Source organism: Nicotiana tabacum, chromosome 13 (genome assembly GCF_000715075.1).
Source record: "Nicotiana tabacum cultivar K326 chromosome 13, ASM71507v2, whole genome shotgun sequence".
In the NCBI taxonomy this organism is placed as follows: Eukaryota; Viridiplantae; Streptophyta; class Magnoliopsida; order Solanales; family Solanaceae; genus Nicotiana; species Nicotiana tabacum.
In genome coordinates, this window is record NC_134092.1 from 117632476 (window position 1) to 117659124 (window position 26649).

The window sequence follows — 26649 nt, forward strand, 5'->3', positions numbered from 1 at the left end:
CTACTTGTTTACCATTAATCATGAGTTCAAATACTGTGTCTACTGCTACGTATTTATAGACAGCATGCCTATAGGAAGTAAACACCCCTTCAATCTGCATGACTACCTTCAAATACATTAGAAACCTGCCTATAGAAACAAATGTCAATGGATTTTCCTTCAATTCGCTTCAGTTATTCACTAGAAGTTATGCCTATAGGATTAAGGTATGACGATAAAATCATCTCTAAGTGCTAAACGATAGAGATCCTGCCTATAGGATATAATTACTCACCATAATTTGTTAATGTTAAATCGCTCAAACATTGTTTCACGTATGCTATTATTAGAAAGCATGAATAATTCTGGGATTTCCTCCAATAGGTTTCATTGTCACTTAGTGATTCACACCTAGACATAGTATCTATAGGTTATTTAACTGGAAACCTGTAAATCTCAAATCAGCATGCAACAATCGTATAATTTGGAGATAAGCAACGCTTGGCCTCTGAAACTGCTTGTATGCCTTGATGCCTTGTCACATAGAAATCATGTCTATAAGGATTTAAGTTTCTTAATTCGGAATTGCTTAACCTGAAATTTGTCTTGCGCGCATTTGTTGCTTAAGTGCGGAGGCAAACTTGAGCCCTTAACTGTCATATTTGAAGTCCAATATGTGTTTCTATGTCGCCTAGTTTTATCATTTTGAGCAGCCTAAGTAAAGTCTAGAACCACCCTAAATAGAGGTCCAATGCCTCCTGGACCATAGGTATGGAACGGGTAATGCACGCATAGGGTACGACTTAGAATTGAATTAGAACGCTTTTAGGTAATAACTTTAACATAGTAATCGGGTAGCATGAGATGATAGTCTGTGCCCGCTGAATAATATGAGTAACTCCCTATTCTAAGGGAGTTGCGAAGTATTATTTATGTTACACAGGGTGATCCTTTAGGCTAAAAACCTTAGGACCCCCTATTAGAACGGAAAAAATAGTTGCATCTCCCTATTCAAGATCTCTTTATAATAAAATTCTTAGATTTTGTACTCTCTTTGCTTACTTGATCATATAGACTAATCTATATAATTTAAGTTCGGCCGGGACACATAGTTATGGACTTCGAGGAGTGCCTAACACCTTCTCTTTGAGGTAACTTGAGCCCTTACCCGATATTTGGTGGCGTTAACTAGTTAAAACAGAGTTATTTGCATAATAGGTTCCCTAACACACCTTAAAAATTGTTAGGTGGCGACTCTCCTCTTTTAATACCTCCTTAAAAGAGTTGTCAAGTGTCGAAGCCCGATTTTGCGAAGTAAAAGTGGGTGTGATAGTAGCTCCCCGGCTTGATGAATCATTGGAGCATGCCTTTGACATTCACTACATCTTCGTACGAATTCCTTTGCATCCTTTTCCATGTCGATCCAGTAGTAGTCGGTCCTGATTATTTTTCGGACCAATGCTTCGATACCTGAATGATTTCCGCAGGTACCTTCATGAATTTCCCTCAAAACGTATTTGGTATCTCCCGATCCCAAACATATAGTGATCGGGCCATCAAACGTTCTTCTGACTAAGGTTCCATCTTAGGACAAACTAAATCGGGCTACCTTCGTACGAAGGGCCATCTATTCCTTTGTATCTGAGGGCAATTTTCCGATTTTCAGGTATTCTATGTATTTGTTTCTCCAATCCCATGTTAGGCTCAATGAGTTTATTTCGTCATGGCCCTCTCCAACTACCAACCTCATTAGTTGTACGACTGCCCCTGAGTTGAGCTCATTGTCTTCTACCAACGATCCCAAGTTAGCGAGGGCATCGGCATCATTGTTTTGATCACGAGGTACGTGTTGTAGAGTCCATTCCTTGAACCAATGTAATGTTACCTGTAATTTATCCAGGTATCTCTGCATTTATTTTTCTCTTACCTCGAATGTCCCATTAACTTGGTTTACCATAAGGAGGGAATCACACTTAGCTTCTATCACCTCCGCCCCCAAGCTTTTGTCTAGTTCGAGACCTGCAATCATGGCCTCATATTCGGCCTCGTTGTTAGTCAATTTTATAGTTCTAATAGAATGTCTAACTACATTGCCCTTTGGTGGCTTTAACACGATGCCAAGTATGTATCCCTTCGCGTTCGAGGCATCGTCTGTAAAGAGGGCCCAAATCCCCGAAGAAGTCCCCGGGTTCAATAATAACTCTCTTTCGACTTCGGGTACTAGTGCCGGTGTAAAATTGGCCAAAAAGTCTACCAGAATTTGAAATTTAATGGCAGTTCGGGGCCGATATTCAATATCATACCCGCTAACCTCAACGGCCCACTTGGCTAACCGTCCCTAGAGTTCGGGTTTATGCATTTGATTTCTCAATGGGTAAATAGTCCCAACACGTATGGGTGACATTGAAAATACTGTTTCAACTTCCTAGAGGCGCTTAGAAAGGCAAGCATCAATTTCTCTAGGTGAGGGTATCTAGTTTCGGTCTCACCTAAAGTTCTGCTAACATTGTAAATTGGAAATTACGTACCTTTTTCTTCCCGGACCAAGACTACACTTACCGCTATTCCGATACTGCCAGGTATAGGTGTAAGTGTTCGTCTATCTTCGACGTGTGGAGCAGCGGCGGGCTAGATAGATATTGCTTGAGCTCTTCCAAAGCCTGTTGGCACTCTGAGGTCCATGAGAAATTACTCTTCTTTTTCAAAAATAAGAAGAATCAGTGGCTCTTATCGGAGGACCTCGAGATGAATCGCCTAGGGTGGCTATGCGCCCAGTTAGCCTTTGTACGACCTTTACGTTGTCTACAACCGTGATATCTTCGATGTCTTTGATTTTGTTGGGGTTGATCTCGATTCCCCTGTTGGCCACCATGAATCCGAGGAATTTACCTGATCTAACTCTGAATGCACACTTCTCCGGGTTCAGCTTCATGTTGTATTTCTTCAATATGTTGAAGATTTCCTGCAAGTGTTTTAAATGGTCCTCTGCTCACAGTGACTTAACCAACATATCATCAATGTAAACCCCTATTAATTTGCCTATTTGTTATTCGAACATCCGGTTTACTAGGCGTTGGTAAGTGGCACCAGCATTTTTAACCAAAATGGCATTATGTTATAGTAGTGCGTGCCATATTTAGTAATAAAGGAGGTTTTTTCCTGATCATGTGGGTTCATCCGTATTTGGTTGTACCCGGAGTAGGCATCGAGAAAACTGATGATCTTGTGGCCGGTCGTGGCATCGATCATGCGATCGATGTTAGGTAGAGGGAAGGAGGCCTTGGGATATGCTTTATTCAAATCCTTATAGTCTATACACATTACTAATTTGTTCCCCCTTTTTAGGGACTACCACTACGTTTGCTAACCAATCCGGGTATTTAACTTTCCGAATGGACCCTATTTTAAGGAGTTTAGATACCTCGTCCTTGATGAAAGCATGTTTGATCTCAGACTAGGGCCTCCTCTTCTGCTTGATCGGTGGAACTTCGGGTCCAGGCTTAGCTTGTGAGTGGTTATTTCCGGCGGTATCCATGTCATATCAAGATGGGACCAAGCAAAACAATCTTTCTTAGCTATAAGAAATTGAATGGTTTTTTTTTCCTGAGCTCAGGGTTTAACCACGTGCCCAGGAATACCTTTCGATCGGGCAGGTGTTCACTTAGTATGACTTTCTCCAGTTCCACGACCGTTGATTTGGACCCTTATATATCAAGAGTGTGGATGTCGAGATCACTTCATTAAACGCGAAAATTTCCCTAGCGGCCGGTTGTTCTCCGTAAACTGTTTTGATTCCTTCGGGCATCGGGATTTTCAGCACTTGGTGTAATGTCGAGGGTATTGCTCTCATGTTGTGAATCCATGGCCTTCCGAGCAAAGCGTTGTATCTCATATCCCCTTCGATTACATAGAACTTGGCCTTCTGAACGGTTACGATGACGTTCATCGGTAACGTTATTTCCCCTTTAGTGGTCTCACAGGCCATATTGAACCCGTTTAGGACTCGGACTATAGGTACGATATGATCTTGTAGGCCGAGTTATTACACGACCCTCGATCTGATGATGTTGGCCGAGTTACATAGATCAATCAACACATGTTTAACTCGATATTTATTTATGAGTACCGCTATTACCAGTGCATCGTCGTGGGGTTGTGCGATCCATTATGCGTCTTTGCAAGGTTCCTTCTGGTAGGTAATCTCGAGTCCGTTTTTCCCTCGTGATGGATAGTTTGTTGCGCTTTAGCATTGGTCCCTAGAGGATATCGACCCCATCGATCATCATATTTATGACATGCTGAGGTTTCTCTAGTTCGGTTCATTTATTAGGATCCCTGTTCCAAAAATGGCTCTTAGCCTTATCAATGAGGAACTGATCAATGAGGAACTCTCGGAGATGTCCGTTGTTGAAGAGCCGGGCTACATCTTCCCTTAATTGTCGGCAATCTTTCGTTCTATGACCATGAGTGTCGTGATATTTCCACATTAGGTTAGGATCCATTTGGGCTGGATCGGATTGCAAAGGTCGAGGCCATTTGGTATCTTTGATATGTCCGATGGCGAACACGATAGCATAGGCATCGATGCTGAAATTGTACTCTGATAGCCTCGGTGCTTCTTTAGGCCCGATGGGCCTATCGAAGCTGTTTTTGCTCATAAGTCCTCAGTTGATCTGTCCTCGGTCATTACTTATTTCATTTCTCAGAGGGTTTCACCCGGACCTACTACTTCTACAGTTCTTATTGTACGGTTGATACCGATCCTGGTTTGATCTAGGTTCGTGATCGGTGTCTCTCTTGACTTAGTCGATGATCCTAACGGGGTGTACGGATCCGGAAGGAGTCCCAAGCTGGTCATCTTCGAACCTGATTTTCGATTAGTACTGGCTATGTACATCGGTCTAAGTGATTGCTGAATATTCTACCAAGTTTTGGTTCAACTGCTGTGAAGCCAGCGTTCTTCGAGCGTTGAGTCCTTAGGTGAAAGCTTGAACAACTCAATCATCCGCAAACGGGGGCAAATCCATCTGTTCCATTTGGAACCGCGATAGGAATTCTCCGAGCATCTCGTTATCCCTCTGTTTTACTTTGTAAAGGTCTGACTTCCTGGTCTCGGCCTTTATAGCCCTGGTGTGTGCTTTTACGAAGGAATCTGCAAGCATAGCAAACAAGTCAATAGAATTAGGGGGTAAGTTGTGATACCATATCATAGCTCCTTTCGACAGGGTCTCTCTGAATTTTTTCAATAGGACGGACTCGATCTCATCATCCTCCAAGTACCCTTTGATGGCACATGTATAGGAGGTCACATGCTCATTTGGGTCAGTCGTTCCATTGTACCTAGGAATCTAGGTCATGCGAAATTTCTTGGGGATCGGCTTTGGAGCCGCGCTCGGGGGAAAAGGTTTCTAAATAAATTTCTTAGAATCCAGGCTCATCAGTATTTGGGGTGCTCCCGGGATTCAGTCGACCCTGGAATTATAGGTTTCCATTTTTTTATTGTTGGCTTCGATTTTCTTTTCCCCTATTTCTATCTGTTTCATCAGTTCTTCGAGTATTCTTATGATCTCGGGGTTAGATCCTTATTCATTTTCATTCGTCCTCTCTGTGATCAGCTCATTCTTGTGGACGACTTCCCTGGGGAGATCGGGTTCAATTCTGATCGATACTCAACCTTGGTTCTGCAATTGAGTTATCGCCACATGTTGGGACTGTAGCATTTCGAAGATCATACATAGGTTGATCCCATCATTTTCACCGTCGTGTGTGTTCTGGGAGATCTAATGGACTTCCCACCGCACGTTGTTTTCGGGGTCGGTGGGCTGATTTGTGTCGATGGACACATGCCAACAAGCGTCGATGGGAACTGCCACTGGGATTGTACCGGGATCGACCGGGGTATCCCGTTGTCGAGTGCTGCATTGTTGTTCCTGCCATGGTGGCTGGATTCTGTGTCCATGTTTTGAGGGACAGACTATGGGTTTGATATTTCGATCTTGACCTAAAATCAGAAATACTTCAAAGAACAAGTGTAAAATGGGGTGTGTTATGGTGATTTGTATAAAATTGCCGCTACTATCCTCAGTCCCACGGTGGGCGCCAAACTGTTTTTCCTCAAAATCGGATAATAATTGAATTTGTTAGTGGTTTAAAGGATATGCTGATTAACTTAATACTTGAACGATAAATTAGATTGCAATTGAAATAAATAATGATAAATTAACTGCAAACCACACGAATTGGATAATTTCGGCCTAGGAAGGCTGGTCACCCTCGGGCTAAATGTACTTTTATCGACACCAAGACACCAAAGAATAAGAACTTAAAGAATAACGGTAATGTATTGCTTATGAATATATGTTACCATATATATCATGAATTGTTAGTCCCCCTTTGTATATTAGAGGAGTCCTACTTTTAGGGTATTATTCTATTATTCTATAAAAAGTAAAAAGTCATTAATTTGCAAACTGTTGGTTCCCTTTTTTGGTATGTTCCGTGATTTTCGCTGTAATGTCCGGTTAGTTGTGGAAATTTCGGACCCTTGTCAGATAAGATGGCAATATTTTCCTTGAGACCGTTATAACCGGGACCCATTATGACCTCGGTAAACTCGAAGGCAAGTCTGGTGGTTTCGGTGGCTAATTCGGCAAGGCAAGAGCCGATCTCTCAGATTTTATCACCATCTCTCGATCCCGGCCTATCATGTTGGATGCTCGGTCAAATCTCGAGCTTGATTTTACTCGTATATAGAAAATAAATAAAGAAAAAAAGGTTTGAATGAAGAACAATGGATGATTAGCGAATGAAGAACTTTTATGAAAGATCTCAGAAAACCAAAATAAAAGAACTTGGAAGTGTTGAAATCTATTAGACACGAGGGCAGAAGGTTTGAATGTAAAGTTTGAATGAACAAAGGAAGAGGTATTTATAGTTTTCCAAGCGACAGCTCACATCTGGGAGTGGCCCACCAGCAACTCACAAGCATTTAATGCCTTAAAAACTGGACTGACAGGACGTTTCAACTATTCTTGTCGCTTACGTCATGATTTTTTTCACTTACATCATGATTTATCGAAGTGAGAATCGGGAGCTCATATCGTTTCTCGTCATTTATTCTCCAAAAATCGAGGGGACTTTCATGATTTTTTGTCGCTTACGTCATGATTTATGGAAGTGAGAATCAGGAGCTTATATCGTTTCTCGTTATTTACCCTCCGAAAAATGAGGGGACTATCTGTATACGGGTAAAATCAAACTCGGGATTTGACCGAGCACCCAACACGATAGGCCGGGATCGAGAGATGGTGATAAAATTTCAGAGATCGGCTCCTGCCTTGCCGAATTAGCCACCGAAACCACCAGACTTGCCTTTGAGTTTATCGAGGTCATAACCGGTCCCGGCTATAACGATCTCAAGGAAAATATTATCAGCACAAGGGTCCGAAATTCCCACAACTAACCGGATATTATGGCAGAAATCACGGAACATACTAAAAAATGGTGACTAACAGTCAGCAAATCAATAACTTTTTACCTTTTATAGAACAATAGAATAATACCCTAAAAGTAAGACTCCTCTAATATATAAAGGGGGCTAACAATTTATGATATATATGATAACATACATTCATAAGCAATACATTACCATTATTCTTTAAGTTCTTATTCTTTGGTGTCTTGGTGTCGATAAAAGTACATTCAGCCCGATGGTGGCAAGCCTTCCTAGGTCAAAATTATCCAATTCATGTGGTTTGCAGTTAATTTATCGTTATTTATTTTAATTGCAATCTAATTTATCGTTCAAGTATTATGTTAATCCGCATATCCTTTAAACCACTAACAAATTCAATAGTTATCCGATTTTGAGAAAAACACATTGTTTGCGCTTGTCCTTAACCTTGCTTCTTGGAAACGTTTGGCAATGCTAGATATAGCATAGACAACCCATACAATTCTCACATAACCATGTTGCATACTAGACTTATCATAGCAAGGTGATCTCTCAATTTCTGGTTCTCCCGTTCTTTTATTGTTATTCTTCTTTATTATATCATTCAATACACAATTGAAAACAGAAATTAAGAATTGTAGCTATTGTATAATTAGAAACATGATTGAATACTAAAAGTCATTAAGGAGACCTAAACATGTAACAAAGGAGAAGAAGAAGAAGCGAAAAAAGGAAGTCGGAAAAGGACTTGATAAAGGAGAAAACATGGGTATAAAAGAAATAAATGATAATAATAATAATAATAATAATAATAATAATAATAATAATAATAATAAGGAATGATATAAATAGGATATATTTAATATTCTCCAGATTTTGTAGACATCAAACGAGGGGAAAAGGTCCAAAAAAAGGAGAAAAAAGATAAGGTACTTTCATGGGTTATGTGGATAGATTCTTTAATAACTTCTTTTCTGAAATTTAAGCAATTTACATAGATTGTGAATAGCTTATTTAAATACCACAAAGAGATAGAGTTACTGGTGTATATTTGAGTGAAGAATTCATTGAAGAAACTATCTTGATAGAGATATGATGTAATTAATTACTTAAGCAAGTTTTAAAATTTTCAAAAGCAATTTGGAACAATATATTTTCTACGGTAACTTGCCTTACTCTTAGAATATACATATGACTTAAAGGAATGCGATTAAGGTATAAAACTATTTTCACGTGATCTGGACAAATCCAACTTGACAAATTGATAATCAAACATGAAACTCCGAGAGTTGGGTATTCTAAATTAGTTACAAATTAGCCTAAACAAGAAAGTTAATTCAAGAACGATATGATGTGATTATAGATTGATTGAAGGAAGGCGCACAGATTGCTCGAGAAGACGTGTTTGGTATTTCGGTACGAGTACTTTGAGTAGTAATCTTATCGCAATTTGTATTTTCACAACTTGCATGATTTGCATATGAGTTCTAATATGAATATGTTACCGATTATTTTAAAATTACATGTGGAACAAGTCTTTTACTCGATATGATACAGAAATGGTTATTTGAGATGATTATTGTTGTTTTAAATATTCTCTTTATTACTAGATATTTTTACCGTTACCGAAATAAAATTATATGATTTGATAAGAAATGATATACCCTTTATTATTTTGAAAATGCTTTCATACGAGTATTGATTGTTTCCAAGAAAGAGTATTAATGGGAGGAGACTTTGAAGGATGCCATAGTTAATGGCGGGTTCGTTAGACCTAGTGCATCTTGTATTTACAGATTACCGATTACAGTTATAGCCCTCACTAGTGGGAAGGTAGAACTAGCATACAGTTACAGTTTTTTCTCGAGTAGGGATCTACATTTATATTTGACTCATTTTACGAAGGGGTCCATAGAGTGATACAGATTACATGATCCTTTCTTGGAAACCTCCCAAACATAAAGGTTTGTTATGACACAGAGTTTATCGAGTTTATTACCGATTTCTTAAATTGATTTATGTTACAGAAAACACATGAATAGACTGATTATATTTACCGTTTTAGAAAGGGCATTCTTTTGATATTTTCTTGTTAATATACTAGCATATTTTCTGACTTGTCTCCATTAAAAACGATTGTGGTTAAGTGTTATTACTCACTGAGCTAGCGACTCACTCTCCGCTATTTTTTTTACAAAGACAACAGTTGACGTGAGCGAGGATTTCGTTAATTATAGTACACGAGTTGATAGATCCTGGTGAGCCACGTACTTGATCGCGTGGGCGAAGAGTTTAATTATTGTTATCGTTTTTTTCTTTTGAAATTCTTAGAGTCGCTCTATAGTCATTTTTATGAGTGTCATAAGTATTCTTTTATTGATATAGACTTGTGGCTCGTATTAAACTTTCCTATAATATATTTGGAGATGGAGTTAGTATTATTGTGTTGGAAATACTTCGTGGATGAGGATTATAACTTGTTTTGGTGGATATTATTTGGTTGTGTTGTTAATTTCTAAGACAGATTTATTTTTGGATAGTCCTAAAACAAGAAAAGCTCTGTCCGATTTTTTGTAAATTACCGATGAAGCTTACTTGGGAGCACTTGCTCCTAAGCGTCGGTCATGATCCTAAATTGGATCGTAACGTATGGTCAAATAAAATTTGTTTGCTGCTTCAAATAATAACAATTTTATTTTTTATGAAACAGAGAGAGTATTTATAGAGTACTAGATTCGCATGTCTCAAAGACCCAATAAATGATGAAATTAACATTTCTTATAGAAGGAATTTTTTTTTTTTCAAAGCTGAACTAGAAATACCTTACGGTACTAATAGCATGCTTAGCCAAACTTCTAAAATCAGCCTATTTTGATAAGTGTTTTTCTTAGAAGTACTTTTTTTTAAAATATTTTTGATGAGAAGCAGTTTGTATTTGACTAATTAATTTGAAAAGCATTTTTGAAAAGTAATTAGTGTTTGGCCAAGCTTTTGAAAACTGCTTCTAAGTGTATTTTTCTTAAAAGTATTTTTGGAGAGAAGCTATTTTTTTTCTGTTTCTCCTCAAAAGCACTTTTTTTCCTTCTAAAAGCTTGGCCAAAAAACCTCAATTTTTGGCCTAAAGCACTTTTGGCCCAAAGAAAAGCTTGACATATAGGCTATAAGAATGTAGGAACCGTTAATATCATACCGCTCTTAATTTGATGATGGTTTGACCCTTTCGTGTTAAAGTCTAGTCCACCTTCTAGTACTTGGATATTTGTACAATTCATCATTTGGCGATTAAATACTAGTAACTACACCCGCTTATCTTAGTAACGTACAATTTCTTGAGTGAAAAGAAAATTGTTAAAAAACAGTAATGTACGATTTGTTAGGTGAAATGTACAGAAAAAATGTACAATTTGTTAAAAGAAATCATACTCTTGAATTACTTCTGATTTCGACCAAATCAAATTGCCAAATAAAACGTCCTAAAGAACAATAAAGGGCATATTTCAAGGAAATTATAAATTCCCCGGCAAAGATCTTTATCTCACCACGAAACATTTTTAGGTTATGTTTGACAGGCGTTTAAATTTCAAGGATTTAAGTTAACATTTGACTTAAATTCAAGTAATAATATTCCAAGGGAAATTTACACAAATATGATCATTTTGCGCCGCTATCCAGGGGAGGAAAGGGGTGTAGCCTATCGGCCATAACTTTCTACACAAAGTATAAATATATAGTATGTAAAAACCTACTAAAATCTCGAGCTGAAAATCTTAAAAGTTGAACCCTCTCAATGTGTAAGCAGCAAGATCAGCGACCTGACAACCCCACTCGTGCACAACTGACGCTCCAAAAATAAACGCAAAAAGCCTATATGAATGAATAAAGACAATTTTTTCTGTACAAAATGTTACATGTCATGTTAAACACTTGTACTACTAGAGGAAATTAAAAAACACTACATTTTACAGTTCTCATATCATATATACTCCTCACTTTTATTTCCTGAAACTTTTCTTCCAACCTGCAGATACTACACAGAGAAGTAGTAAACAAAGAACCAAAGGACTGCCATAAACTTGGCAAAAGAACTCAATCAGGTAACAACTACGTCACGAATCAGCATAAGATAGTGTCGAATGCAGCTAGCTTTTGTATTCTGAGGTTCATCGTTTTGGCTCATTCAACGTCTTACCCTCGAAAAATTCACCAAGCATACGTTCAAGATCTTCAGCCGAGTACCTGATATACTTTTGGGGATTCTTACCATTCTCAACCATTGGCCTATTGCAAAAACAATACATTCAATCATCAGAATAAGAATAATTGCTACTCGCAAAAGAAGTAATGTTCACATACAAAAAAATTTACAGCCAAACTGACTAAACATAAAGTTTGAGGCAACGAATTTTGGATGCTAATGATCACACATTCAAAATGTATCAATTGATCAACAATCCTCTTGTGATTCCATATCAAGTGTTTTCCAAAAACCATAATGCCAAAAATAAATACAAACGAAATTGGTTAAGAAATCATACCCGAATCGTTTGATGAAAGATCTGTATGCAGGCAGTAAGACTTCAGCAACTGCAAGCCTCAATGATTCTCGTAACTCAGTGTCTGGGACTGTCCATTGACTTTGTCTTTGATGAAGCTCCTCGAATTGAATATTGAAAGTCTTCAACCTGTAAACAATGACCAAATGATTAGCGGACTGGAATGAAGATATTTATTTGATCATGAAGTTAACCTCAGCTAAAGAAATGAAGGACCTTTCTTTTACAAGCGCTCTTGAAACTCCACTGCTATTTTGTCCGTCTACACCCATAGAGTTACTGCCCCCAGATGATGTTAGTCCTTGAATCGATAGGCATTGCAGAATCTACTTCAAAATAAAAACAAGTTATTGACTATGATTAGTTTTATGCAAAAACTACTATGATTAGTTTTATGCAAAAACTATCTTTTCAGATAAGTTCACTCAATCCTAGAATCCCGGAAGGAGAACGCAAATCAAAATAACCAGGATAATTGCACGAAAATATCAAAGAAGAAAATACCAAAAAATGATGATGATGACGATGAATAAAAGAAAAGGAATGGGTAGTTTATGTGCCGACTTTTCAACAATCACATAGTTTACTCACTGATGTAGAGATAATCTATACCATATATGAAAGTGCCAAATATTTTGTGGTCTAGTGTTTTGGTTTTTCACCAATATGCTTCTATCTATTTGAGAGGCATTACTTGTAATATTTAGTAGTGTTCCCTTTGTAGGAGACATTTTCGGAAACATGAAAAGAAAAAGAAAGAACAAATAGTAAATACCACCACAGATAAAATTACATAAAAACATAAAGTAATTCAAGTGACTGTAATTAGACATCACAAAAGGAGCAGCAAATAAGGGAAAATTAATGAAGATAATAGTCACATATCATCATGTCAAAGTTAATCACTTATGGTATTATCATTAACTTAACTTCAACTTTGAATAGCATTAATAAATGTTGCAGATCAGAGAGTAAGTTCAGATTTCAAAATTTTGTTGCTTCTTCTACTCGTCTCTTTGTTCTTCCTTTTTTCCTTTCTTTCAGAAAAGAAATAATGGGGAGAAAGAGGCAAGAAAATCAATACCTTTGCCCAAGCAATTCTTTTGTATTGATTTGCATGTTGCTGTACAACTCTCCGGTGTCTTTGAACCCAATCATCACCTAATAAATCCTTGGCTTCAGACCTAGAAGGAAACAAATTATTAACAACAATTTTCAAGAAATTATACTACTACTATGCCAGTCACCGAGCATGTAACGAACCTGCGAACAGATCTGACCATGTAGTGAATGTTGTTCATAAGGAACAAGTTAGTCAGAGCTGGATCCTTATACTGCTTAGATTTCCCATCCAAATTGGTTTGAAGAGCTTGCATTATGCGCATTGTGACAGAAGCTAGTTGAGAATTTGAATCTCCATTTTCGAACTCTTGGAACAGTTGTTTCAACGTTGATTGATAGCTGAACAGAAAGAGCCACACAACTTGTCAGGTTTGGTCATATTTAGTTTCAAACAGAAGTATACTTAATTGTTTAAGCAGAGAAGAGGTGTAACAGCTGAGGACAAGATCTCCGTAGTTACACATCTAACAAACATTTTAACAAAGTAAAAGCTCCTTTATCTCCCTTCGTATCAGATAGTTACGAAGACGAAGCATTCTAGCCGCTAAACTAAATAGAAGCAACAATAGCTACTCTACCCACAGAAACCAGTGTAAATAATACACGAGTAACACTTGATTCTTGCATGTTCTTTACTAGCAAACATACAGCGGTTGCAGTTGCTCCATAGCACACACATCACAAGCATTTAGAACGATAGACCATACTCTCAGGTTTCTTTTTCTCACAACATTACGTCCAATAGCATAGCTGCTCCTTACCTCTGAGGCACCAGCCAACTCACATCAAGCCAAAAGCTTGGTTCCAACAACTGCTTTACAATCTTGTGATGCAGCAATTTGCGAGTTCCTTAATATTTTATGATCAATTTTGCATGTAAATTCACATAGCTAAAAGACTCTTCCACTCAACCCTCGTGCTCTGCTTTTGTGACTAGTGTTTTATAAATTTCTAGATGCCTCAGGACCTAAGCTCGCTATTCATACACCTCGCTTCTAGATCAGTAGATCTGCAACTAGCCTTTCTAATGCATATATTCGTGAAACCATCAACATCCATGAAACTTTAAATCGAACATCTTGTCCATCCACCCCTTCAGAGCAAACAACAATCAAGAGAACCAGAATGCAAGACATGGTAGTTTGAACTAGTTCTACACAATTCTCCCAGTTGCATAAAACTTCTTATTTTATGGCATATTAAAGAGAAAAGCTGGGTAAAGCACACTACAAGTTGTTCCACTAGCTAGTGAAGAAACTGGTCTAGCAGTATCAAGAAGCTTCCAAATTATATGAATATTAAAAACATCATTTAGTTGAGATAACTTACTCGAACAGGAACTTCACATAATTAATCACATAGCTCGTCAAGGGATGGACAGTTCCATCTGATACGGCGGTTTTGGTTGCATCTTTCTCGACAGCTTCTTCAAAATCACGAAAGGTTTCTTGGGCTGTCTGAGCAAGTCGCTTTGACAAACCAAAGGCAGATTCCCTGATTTCATTGCAAGATTTACCTCTAAAAAGTGATTCAATCTGCAGAAATCCACAATATTCATGTGTTAACCAGAAGGCTGATAACAGATTACAAAGTTGACAAAGATGAAAAAACAAATACACCTAAAACATTGTGGGATGCATTAGAAAGATATAGGATGCAACCAGAGAAATGCAGCAGACCTCTAAGAGAGGCCTTTTTTTTATAAAAAAATTCAAACGACATTCAGCGCAAATATATATACACATACTGGATCAAACTGTTCCTTTTAATTGTTATATATGGATCAAACTGTTTTAAGCAACATACGATCATAATTCAGTAATCAGTATTACTATTTGTTGTCACTTTTTTTTTCTTTTAATAATAAAAAAATTATTACATAGGGGCAGGGGAAGGGGAAATGGGGGAGGGGATTAAAAGGTGGGGAATCAAACCCTCACCACCAGGTGAAAATTCAGGTAGCCAACCAACTGAGCTACTAAGATTCCGTGTGCTTACTTCACTTACACCATACTTTTCTAGTAGGTACTGATATTCCATTTGTTATTGTCATGGCATCACCATGTTTTCAGACCATGCAAAATTTCATTTGGGACCATATCCATTTAATAGTCAGTAGTCTTTTAGCAACAGAGTAGCATAACTTGAGATTATTATATCTTCCAGATGGCAGGCAGATTTTAAGCCTGCAAGTATAAAGTAAGATGGAACAACCGTATAGAAGCCTGTTACTACTTTATCAAAGAAACAGGTGCATGTTTTGGCTTAATTATCAATCATGTGAGTTAGGTAATATATTAACACCCTCAATTAAAGAGCATTATCTGTAGCAAACATCTATTAACAACTTGCTTAAACTATACACAGTAGCAATTAAACCAATGTCAATTGTCACCACAATTAAGACATTGATGCCTGATTGAGGACTTGAGCAACAAAGGTTTAACGAAAATTTTAGTCCATATTTTACTCTTGACCTTTTCCACTTTACCACAATCTAATATATCAAAGTTTGTCGCTAATGTGCATACCTCTGAATGAAGTTCCCGCATTATTTCATACATATCTAGAAGCACAAACAACTTCTCAGGTGATCTTTTGCTTTTGGCAATTGCATCACCAAAACTAAGCAGCACAGCAACACTCCCAGTAGTAACTTCAGCAAAACATTGATCTTTGAGGTGCTCAAATCCTTCAAACATCTGATCACAAACTTTTCTCTCCGCAGCAAATAACAATTTGACCTATTATCATAAGATAGTCAAATGCTGATTTTTTCCCAACTTACTGAGGTTGTTAGAGAAAACTTACAGCAATCCGCATAAAATGAATCCAATTCCCAATTTTAAATTCCAGAACTTCCCATTGCATCTTCTGGACATCATCTTTGCTAAGTTTTTCCACTCCCAACTTGCGAAGACTTTCTTCCAGAACAGGAGAACGGGTATCCCTATGGCAGCAATTTATAAATTGAAAGAATGAGAAAAGAAGGCAACAGAGGAACTAAAGGAAGAATTTGCTTTGACAGAAAATTGATGCGAGATGTATATAAGAATCTTCATAATAATACATTGAAGTTCAACAACAAAAACACAAGAAACTGTTTACACAGACAGCAATAGTAAAAGGAAGCACCATGTCCATTGACAAGAGTTAATTCAAGATAATGATACTTACACCTCACCCTTATTTTTTCCAACTCAATCTTCCAATCTCAGGTCAATCACAATATAAGAACATCGGCAGAACCGAAATGCTTCCCATCAACTCAGAAAAGGGCATATTCTACCAATCCGACAACGGTATCCCATTATATGACTCCACTATAGAGACTACAACCCTGCACCCCCCCCCCCCCCAACCAACACAAAAAAAAGAATCATGTCATTCCATGACTAGGGGTTCCAATTTGTACGTTGAAACTAGGTTCATGAGTAGGCTGCATCTCTTAAATATAACATTGATTTCTAGAATCACAGCCAAAGCAATTATTTTGTTCTTTTTCTTTGTTTCTTTAAATTTCCCAAGGTTTACGAGTAACCTTATTCTGGCTTAATAAAGAAATGATTCAGCTTTTTCACAGCAGTGGGTGGATCTATCATCTAACATAAAATTCTGATTGTTCAAGATCACATATAGTTCAATATTTCTATGGTTAAATAACAGATATTTACCTGTATATTTTTACCAGCTGTTGTTGATGACCAGCTTGAACCATCTGTTGGACTAGATCATGCAGTAGCGGCAGGATCCTTGGAGGGATAAGAGTTGGTGGTGTATAGACGGTATTATCTGTTCCGTTATTATGCTCAGCATGACTACTTGACAAATGGTTCTTACCGTTAGATTCTCCTGGTGATCCAGATGATGGTCGCATTGAATTTGGAAGGCATTCAAAAAGACGTTCTGGTTCAACAGGTTTGCTGAAAAAGCAGAACCCAGATTTAGTCAAAGCTCAATTGAAATGTAAAACAATGGCACGCAAGTAATGAAACAGTATACACACAGACAGCTATAAAGCCCCCCACAATCCACATTTCACCACTGCTCAGTTAGCAGCGGAGTACAGCACAAAACAATAGTTTGCTGAAAAAGCAGAACTCAGATTTAGTCAAAGCTCAATTGAAAAGCAAAACAATAGCATGGCGAGTAATGAAATAACAGCATACACCCCGACAAATATAAAGCCTTCCACATTTCACTACTGCTCAGCGAGCAGCGGAGTACAATGCAAAACTATTGCAAAGCAAGTGATGAATAACAGCATGACCAAGACAAATATAAAGCCGCCCACACTTCTGTTAGAACTTACTATGATACACAACACAACTTACCCTACTTTTAGGGAGAACGCAGCCTATGAACTTGAGGTCTTTGGGGCTTAACTTTTACCACTAGAACAGAACTTCATTGGCCAAACATATTCAGTGTATATCCATTGACCAGACTGAAGATCAAGAACATAAGCCCAAAAATAGGATTGTGAAACAGACAGTTACATCTTTATGAGAAGACTAGTAAGAAAATGCTCGAGTCTCAAACCCAAAAATGCTATTAGGCCACAATAATAGCCCACATAAAGGTCAACTTGAAGAGTAACTGAATATTTATTTCCATATATTGTTACAGCTATAATTTACATGAAAGGTAAGAAGTAAACTATAATCACTATGACCATTGATAATTGAATATTGAAAAATAGATAACCTCACAAATAAGGACAAAGAAATTATGAATAGAGAGAACAAACAAAAGGAATAAATTGAAGAATAGGAGAAGGTGTCGAGATAAAATTATAAAACATATACTCTTTCTGTTTGGATGAGAAAGAATAATACTTTGAATGGTTTACTTTCTATAAAAAGAATAATAATGATACTTTGAATGTTAAGAATGCCAGCAAACCTGTAAGATGACAACAGCTGCTTAAACTCCTCTTCAAGCTTTGAAATAGCCTTAGCAAGTAAGCTATTTGCGTTGTTGAGCACTCCATCACTACTCTTGAAGCTTTTGTTGTTGTTGAAGAAGCGAATGTTGTTTCTCAGTTGTTCAATTGCTTCAAGGTAACTTTCTAGGTCCTCGTGTGGGCCTTTAAGTATTTTCGCCTCCGCCTACATGTGATGGAACCATGAATTGAGCAGCTCCAAGTTGAAAAAGAATATTTCAAAAGTAACTCAACTTTGCATCAGACTAGAAAGGGTTACATTTCGATGGTGAATCTTTCTTTTTTTCCCTTTTTCCATTTTAACCGCCAGAGAAGATTGTGTTTACCCTACATCTCTAGCACAAAGAAAAAACCCCATTCTGAAACCACGTTCCAGTGAAACTCATTTGACTCTGGAAAAAGCTGTAGTGTTTACTAGTCAAAGGTAGCAATACCACCCATGATTCCCTCTTTCATTGCTGTCCGTAGAGATTCCAATTCCATAATGTCGAGTGCAATTACTAAAAACTGCTAAAGGATCGTCGTTGAAAAAATAGGATGAGGCAAGGTTCTTAAATGCCCAAATTATAATGCTAGCGGTGAAACGAAATTCCTATGGGTTCTATAGCAACTGTTGGAGTCATGATTACCTTTTTTATGGTAACAATAATTCCTTTGACCCAAATGTATAGAGTAACTATATTTTCTATTCCAAGCAGTACAGGCAACAAGAATTAATGACCAACTCATACAAGTGTCCTTGAGAATAAACCCTCCAAAAAAATAAAAGTGAGGTGCACGTCAAGAAGGCGAGGGTGATGAGGTACCCCTTTTGGTTGGTAGGCGAAAATGGGAAAGTGCTCTTTTTAGGCCTTCATGAAGGAGAACAATACATCTAAATCCTTTATTTCAAACTATGTGACCATTGTACCTCGGGGATTTCTTGGTCATCAAAAAACAAAGAAGAATTAATCCAAATAGGCGCTCACCCAAGCCCTTAAACTAAAAATAGCATGTGGATGTATAATATATATGTAATCCATAAATAATGTGTATAACCGTGTATAATCAGTGCATAATCTATGTATATCAGCGAAAAAAAGTAAACAATGAATCCGGCCGGTTATTTATGTAAAGATCCCAAAATTAAAAGCAATACTACTACATTGACAGTAGAAGTGAACCACAAAGTTTGGACAAATTCAATCGAACAAAGGACTGCAACTATTTATCCAGCGAAAATATTCTACAGAAGGCAACTTTTATAAGTGAAAATCCTAAACTCTTTTTCTGTTCTTTTGATAACATCTTTTACAAGTCAAAGCTAAAGTCAATTGGGGTCTACTGTAAATAAACTCAGCCTCAAACTACTCTCTTTTTTTAATCTGGGATACATATGGATAATTCCTACTGGTGAAATTTGAAATTTATTGTACAATTAGGCACTACCCATATCATCTCCATATAAAATGTCAATTAGGAATCAAATTGTTGAGCATCTGAAAGATTAGTTATTTTTACTAACTAATTTCGACACTGCAAGTGAACCATTAATTGTGAAATCCCAAAATATTCAACAAAACTCTAACAACAAAGCGCCAAAACTCTGCTACTAAATGCATGTCATGATTAGAATAAACTATATAATTTTTGTACCAGAATTGGACAAATCAATGACAAAAATCAGAAGTTAAAGCAAACCTGACGAGAAAGATCAAATTGGGACAGGATAACATCCGCGGCCTTCAAAGTCTTATCAATGTTCACATGAGCCTTCCGAATAGCATGAGTCCTAATCTACATAGAGCATATTGAGTACCAATCAATAAATGGCAAAACTGAAAATGACCAAAAATGTTAATGTCTTGACCAAAAATTAGAACAGCTGTAAGAATTCCAATCAGCCCAGTTGACCCAAAATGGAAATCTTGAAATGAAACACAACCCAAATTCTCATCTTTTTCAAGATTCCAATCCTCTCAACCAAAAATGACCTTGATTCCCGGCAAATATACCACCACCCAAAAGAGGAAAAAAAACAACAAAACCAACACCAAAAAAAAAAACATATGATACTTTGTTTTACATATTCAAAATTAGAGCAGTTGTAAGAATTTCAATCAGCTCAGTTAGCTCAAAATGGAATCTTGAAATGAAACACAACCCAAAATCTCATCTTTTTCCACATTCAGATCCTCTAAAGCAAAAATCAGTTTAGCTCCCAGGCAAGTATAACCCCCCTACCCCACCCCCCAAAAAACATAAAAATCATACTCCTTTATTTCCAAATTCGAAATAAAAAGGGATTTTCCATTTTGTTTTATTTCCCTTTTTCTCCATTAAGAACATTAGTTAGTAATTGGTGGTTGGCACCAAATATATTTGGTAGCAGAAACTAGATCCAAATTTCAAGAACAAGGGATCTTCAATTTGAAACAAACAAATAGATTAAAACTTTGCAACTATTTCTTGATCACATACAAAAGTAGACAAACATAAGTATAAAAAACAAAGAACAAACCTTTGAGGAGAAATAAAAGGGCTACCTGGGTTGGACGCATAGCAGTTTCAAGAGCAGAAAGACGATGGTCAAAAGAACCCAAAATAGAAACCATGTTATCTGTAATGGACTGACTCTTGTGTACTGCTTCTCTCATCTTTGCTGCTCTTTCACTTAACATATCAATACCTACTACTGCTATTCCTCCCCCGCCTGTGTTTCTTGGCATACCCATCTCCTTTTTTTCCTCTCTTTTGGTGTGAAGACTTGTTCAACTTTGCAAGAAGAAGAAAGAATAGGCAAAGAAATTGAGGGGAAATGAAAAGGAGTTGTGTAAGGAAAGGAATGAAAGTAATAAATGAATAATAGGGAGAAGAAAAAAAGGGTTAATGGTAGTTGACAATGGTGGACAAATGTATTGCCTGTGACGGTGTGTGTTGGTTGGGTTATGGATCCTCCTTTCTTCTTTGTGTTGTTAAAATGGTCAACTTTGAAATCTGTTACTTATATGTCACTTAAAGGGATTAAAATGGCACTTAAGTATGCTGCAGTGTTAAAAATTATAGTACTATTTAGCTACCAATAGAGTATTCAATGGCTCCCTATGAATCATTATACGAGAGACGGTATCGTTCGCAAGTTAGTTGGTTTGAGCCGGGAGAGGCTCGGTTATTGGGTACCGATTTAGTTCAAGATGCCTTGAAAATGATTATGATGATTCTTTATCGACTTCGCACACCTTAGTCAAGGCATAAGAGTTATTCCGATCGGAGAGTTCGTGATGTTGCATTTATGGTTGGAGAGAGAGTATTGATGCGGGTTTTACCTGTAAGGCCCCGTAAAATATTTCCTAAAAACTCGGATTCTGTGATGCCAAAGTAGGCATAGAGGTTAATAATAGTAGAAATTTTTCGCGGCGAGCTTGCGAGCGGCGGTTCGGACTTTTTGGATTGAAAAGTGCGTTGGGAGTTGAAGAAAAATATTGGGCAGAAGTATGCACTTCTGCGGCCCATTTTGCTGCCGCAGAACCACTCTGCGGATCGCAGACTGGTCGCAGAGTGAGGCAGATTTCTGGGGCATTTTGTTACCCAATTTCGCGGCCATTATGCGACCGCATAACCGTTTTGCGGGCCGCATTCTTGTCGCATATCTCGACTTGAGATTTTTTGGAGGGAGGTTCTGCGGTGCACTATGCGACCGCATAACCGTTCTGCAGTGCATTATGCGACCGCAGAACAGGTCTACGGGTCGCATAGTGACCGCATACCAGATCAGTTCTTTTCTAGTTCTGGCCCCCATTTTTGCGGTCATTATGCGGACCGCATAACCATTATGCGATCGCATATGCGATCGCAGAACCCATTCCGGAGCTTCAATTTTGGGGTTTTTAAACCCGACCTTATTTCGTTAAAACACATCCCATGGACCATTTTGATCATATTTTCTTATATTTTTAGAGTGAGAGGGGGGGTCCTAGAGGGAGAAGCGATCTTCATCACATTGCTCTTCAATTCTCACTTAAAATTTTGAAGATTATCTAGAGAGGCACCTAGGTCTTCTTCCTAAGAGGTAAGATTCTATCACCCAAACTCTTAATTCCAAAATGTAACTAGAATAAAAAGATTATGTTATCAATATGCTTTTCCTAAGCTTAGGATCTATTAAAAATAATTTTTCTACCTTCACAAGATAAGGGTAACGTTATTTATACTAGGTTTGTTATTGTTGTTGTTATATAGGTTTATTATTGTTGTTGTTATATATTATCAATGTATATTTATAAGTTAAAATTGAAATAAGAAGGAATTTTTTTAACCTTTTTTGGGTATTTATTCATGGCTCCACAGTCAAGTTGGAGTTGATCAAAACTCCAAATATCGAAAAAATGCATCTTTTAGTTACTAATTGAATTACTTTTTTATCTGCTGCTACTTGAATTATTTTAAACAAAAATTTTACTGCCACAACATAAATATTCGATGAGTTCTTTTATGTTGTATTTAAGTATTTTAGTTTGTTTCTTATATATGATAACACGTCTCAAGTTACATGAAATTCATGATAACGTGTGTAATATAAATGAAGTTAATTGCTACACAAAAATTGATAGGTGATGAATTTTATTGAAGCGTTTACCTTTAAAAGGTTAGATAATTTCTTTTTTCAAGTATAAAAACTTATTATTGTCACATAATAATTACATTCATTCCTTTTTTCACCTGTTCTAAGATACATGATTTTTTACATCTATTAAATTTTGGTTCAACATTTTTCGGGAAAAATTCATATACAATCTTTGGTCAGAAACTCTGTTATTTTAACTAAATCTTCTTCTATTTAGCTAATGATAATGAAGTTTTAGTTGAATTTTCTTTTAAAGGAATTTGACCCGGAAAAAAAAATGGTATTTCTCATGTTGAGGCTCCTGAACATATATTTCTTAATTGGGAGAAGGCAAGAGAAGCTTGGGTGGCATGACAGTATGAACTAGATATAGACGGCACTAGTATAACATAATTCCTTAATCGTGTTGTTAATGACTCAAATTCCTTAGAGGCTAGGCAAACATGTTCAGTCATTTAAAAAATTTGGATCAGAAAACCGAATTTATGTGTGGTAAAGTTCTTTTTCCTACTTATGTCTATCTGAAGCTCTATAATTTTTAAGCGAATGGGAGATTGCCACGAGTGAAAAGCGATTGGGAGGTCTAGTGAGTACTTCAACTCGGGTTGCGGCCCCGTCTTGGTCCAAGCCTCCACATTGGCTCTAAAAATGCAACATAGATATAGATATCTTCCTTACTTCGGGCTACAGTGGAGCATGGACTATGTGCATAATTCACCATGTCAAGTTGTAGCTGCAACTTGTTAGTTTTTTCGAGTTGTATCAATGCTTGGCATATGCTGAAATTATGGGTTCACATTTTTCTCTCATCTGGTTGATTTAACATTTTAGTGTCTCAAGTATAGTTGCATGTGATGTCCAGAAATTGTGCTTTCTTGTAACTCCTCATCGGAAGATTTTATAGAGTTTTGAGTACTTTTAGAGGATTGTCGTTTCTTGTTAAGGAGAAATCCTAATATTTTTCTGGTTTGGATTAAAAGCAAGCAAATCTAGTTGTCCATTGCTTGGCAAGAATCTAAAAGTTATGGCAGTCCTTCCTATTGGGAGTATTCTCCTGGTTTTATTATAAATTTATTGGTTATTGATTCAACCCAATAAAAGTATTTGTTTGAGTTCAAAAAAATGGCCAACATATTCCATGAAGTGAAATATTCTTCTATATTAAAGCATGGGAGAGGAAATAAATTAGAAAAAGGATTCACTTTATAGGAGTATTATATATTGAGTGTAAAGAATTCTTATGCCTTTAATGTATTTCAATATGTTATAGTAGGTTATCAATCTTATTCTTTATGTTACTAATTCCCACTTATTATGGATAGTTAGTTGAAGTTAGTAATCAAAGAAACTTTAAGAATGCACCCTCCAGTCCTATAATATTACCTAGAGAATGTAGGGAGGAAACTTGAAAACTAAAAAGTGAAACCTCATCAACTGTGTTTTTTATAGTTGGTTTATATATGTTCCACTTTATAATTTTACATTCTTGTTTGGGATATGCATTTAAATGTTTCAAACAATTTGCTTTTATTAACTTCCACTTTCAATTTTGAGGTGATGCACAATCTGCCTTCTCAAATTGATGTATATATATATATTAGTTGTTGAATTATATTAACAGAATTAAAGTTTATATCATAGTGATAAAGGTGTTCAAAATATATTTTAGGTCATGAGTTTGATTTTCAAATATTTTAGCTTCATTTGTCTAATATCCTCTCTTCATCCCTGCCAACTACCAAGTGAGTTAATTCAAAATATGAAAGGGGTACCATTTCCTAATTCCAAAGGTAAAGATGAAAATTTCATAATTACTAGTCAAATAAGTGTTCAAGCACTAAATCGAATAAGAAATCAACAGTACAATAAAATGGAAAGACTCCAAGGGACTGCGATGACTAAGCAGCTCTACCTTGAATCAAGGTCGTGGACAGAATAATTCTTCTCATGCACCTTGAGTTGTCTAGACGCGTAGGCAATCACCCTACCATCCTACATCAACACCGCGCCGAGACCAATGCGTGATGCATCACAATACACCGTATATGACCCCAATCTGGTAGGAAACACTAATATCGGGGCTGTAGTCAAAACGGTCTTGAGCTTTTGGAAGCTCTCCCTACAATCCTCGGTCCATCTGAATGGAGCACCCTTCTGGTCAATCTAGTGATAGGTGATGCAATAGATGAATTAAGGAAAAACTAATTAATTAATCTATCATGGGATCCCCACTATGTATTTTTTATTATATCCAAAGTAGAATTTTTTCATTATATTAAGAGTGAGTATCATTTCTGTAAGGACACATTGAACATCTAGAGAAACATACATTGATACACTCTCATATTAGATTTACACACATATAGTAAAGATTATCCTTTTTTGGGATTTGAACATTGATTCATCTTGGTTGTTTATACACCTTTCTCTACTCAATTTGGTTTGTATTTTATTTTTTTGTACAGTCAATATTCGATATATTTCTACTTACTTTTTCGATTTGTACCAAGTTATACCACGTATCCTTAGAACTACGTATAAATTCAACTCTATCCGTTTTTTGGGTAAATACTTAGATTCTTCGTATTCTATAATTTAGCACCTTTTTTGTCTTAGCACAACCCCTATAACAGTAAGAGCACTTTCTTCTTACTGGATAGAAGGAGAAAACCTGTCATCAACTTAAAGTAGCTCATTAAGGAACAGAGAAATATAGAGATCAAGAATTCCAGCCTGTGTGTTGTTGGACTTTATGCAAAGAAAGGAACCAGAGATAATTTTGAGGGCAAATTGCTAATTCTGTACATACTCTAAATTTTAGATGTTTAAGTTCACTACAGCTCTAGTGTAATTCAGAGAATTATGTTAGATTTCCATTACGCCCTAGGCCCAATTTCTAAGGTGATTCACTAGGAGAGCTTTTTCTTTTAATTTGTTAGTTCCTACCATATAAACGTGAAAGAATTATTGTAGTCACGAGAGACATATCTCTGGCAGAAAGAATAGCTCGCGAACCTGTACTGCTTATTTACCTCCTTACTTTTGGACATTTCATTTGCAAGGGGGTTACATTTATCATCAAATCATTAGCAAGGGGCAAGTGCGAGGAAAGGATATGATGGGATCATACTTCTCTAGATGATATATTAGCCTTGAGAAGCTGTACCACTATATTGCTCCTCAGTGTACTATATTAAGATTTTGTTTTTGAGATGGTACTATATTAAGATTTACTACTGCTTTCTTTTTATCTTTTCTTGTGTCGGGTCTCAAAAATAACCTCTCTACTTTCTAGATAGGGGTAAGATCTGCGTACACATTATCCTTCCTAGACCCCGCTTGTGAGATTATACAGTTTGTTGTTGTTGTTGTTGTACTATATTAAGATAACGCCTTTTCTGATAAGGAGTAATGTGGAGTAAAGGGACTTCCCTCCATGACTTAAAGTTCAAGTCATGAACATAACTAAAAGAAAATGTACAGTAACTTTTAGCATAACGTATGGGAAGATTTTATTCTACATGCTGTTCATGCACTAAGTTTTTGTCAACTTAAATTTAGGGGTAAAATCAAACAATTACAAATTTTACTTTTGTAAGTTATCATTTAACATTTTATATTTTTCTTCTTGATCATGAATCCTTGTTTTAAATTTTAAAGGGTTCCCATTATAATGATTGAATTTGTTAACTTTTAGTATATTTTTAGGTACGGTAGTGATGCCACTATATTACACAAATGAGTATTAAATAAGTCCTATACAAGCAAATTAATAAAATTATATGCAAACACATGTTGATTTACCATAACTAACTACCGGCGCTAAGTGATAACAATTCATGCAAAACACACATAAAGTATTCATTAAATTGGTATAAATAAATGTGAATAAAGCTTTTTCTCAGACACACATACAGCTCGTGCACAATTGTCAACGATTACTACCCATATTCTCTATGTGGAAGTTAAATAAAACATGTATAAGCAAAACAAA

The 26649-nt window shown here is 36.6% G+C and overlaps 1 protein-coding gene across 1 annotated transcript; it reads right to left on the reverse strand.

The window, feature by feature from the left end:
* Window positions 1–11304: 11304 nt before the first annotated feature.
* On the reverse strand, window positions 11305–21075 carry LOC107801793 (exocyst complex component EXO70A1). Its single transcript, XM_016625186.2, has 12 exons — window positions 20578–21075; window positions 19733–19828; window positions 18013–18218; window positions 16782–17030; window positions 15919–16057; window positions 15639–15851; window positions 14437–14642; window positions 13249–13446; window positions 13070–13169; window positions 12202–12311; window positions 11968–12114; window positions 11305–11710 (listed from the first exon to the last, which is right to left on the reverse strand). The coding sequence occupies exons 1-12, from the start codon at window positions 20764–20766 to the stop codon at window positions 11593–11595; spliced, it is 1971 nt and encodes a 656-aa protein (XP_016480672.1). The 5' UTR covers window positions 20767–21075; the 3' UTR covers window positions 11305–11592.
* Window positions 21076–26649: the final 5574 nt, after the last annotated feature.

What these genes read in the sequence shown, in the direction of transcription:
- LOC107801793 (XM_016625186.2), bottom strand. Translation starts at nt 20,766, where the DNA reads ATGGGTATGCCAAGAAACACAGGCGGGGGAGGAATAGCAGTAGTAGGT. An exon ending in AATTTGATCTTTCTCGTCAG is followed by an intron (nt 18,219 to 19,732) that starts GTTTGCTTTAAC and finishes CATCACATGTAG; the next exon opens with GCGGAGGCGAAAATACTTAA. An exon ending in AAAGAATTGCTTGGGCAAAG is followed by an intron (nt 12,312 to 13,069) that starts GTATTGATTTTC and finishes ATTTTGAAGTAG; the next exon opens with ATTCTGCAATGCCTATCGAT.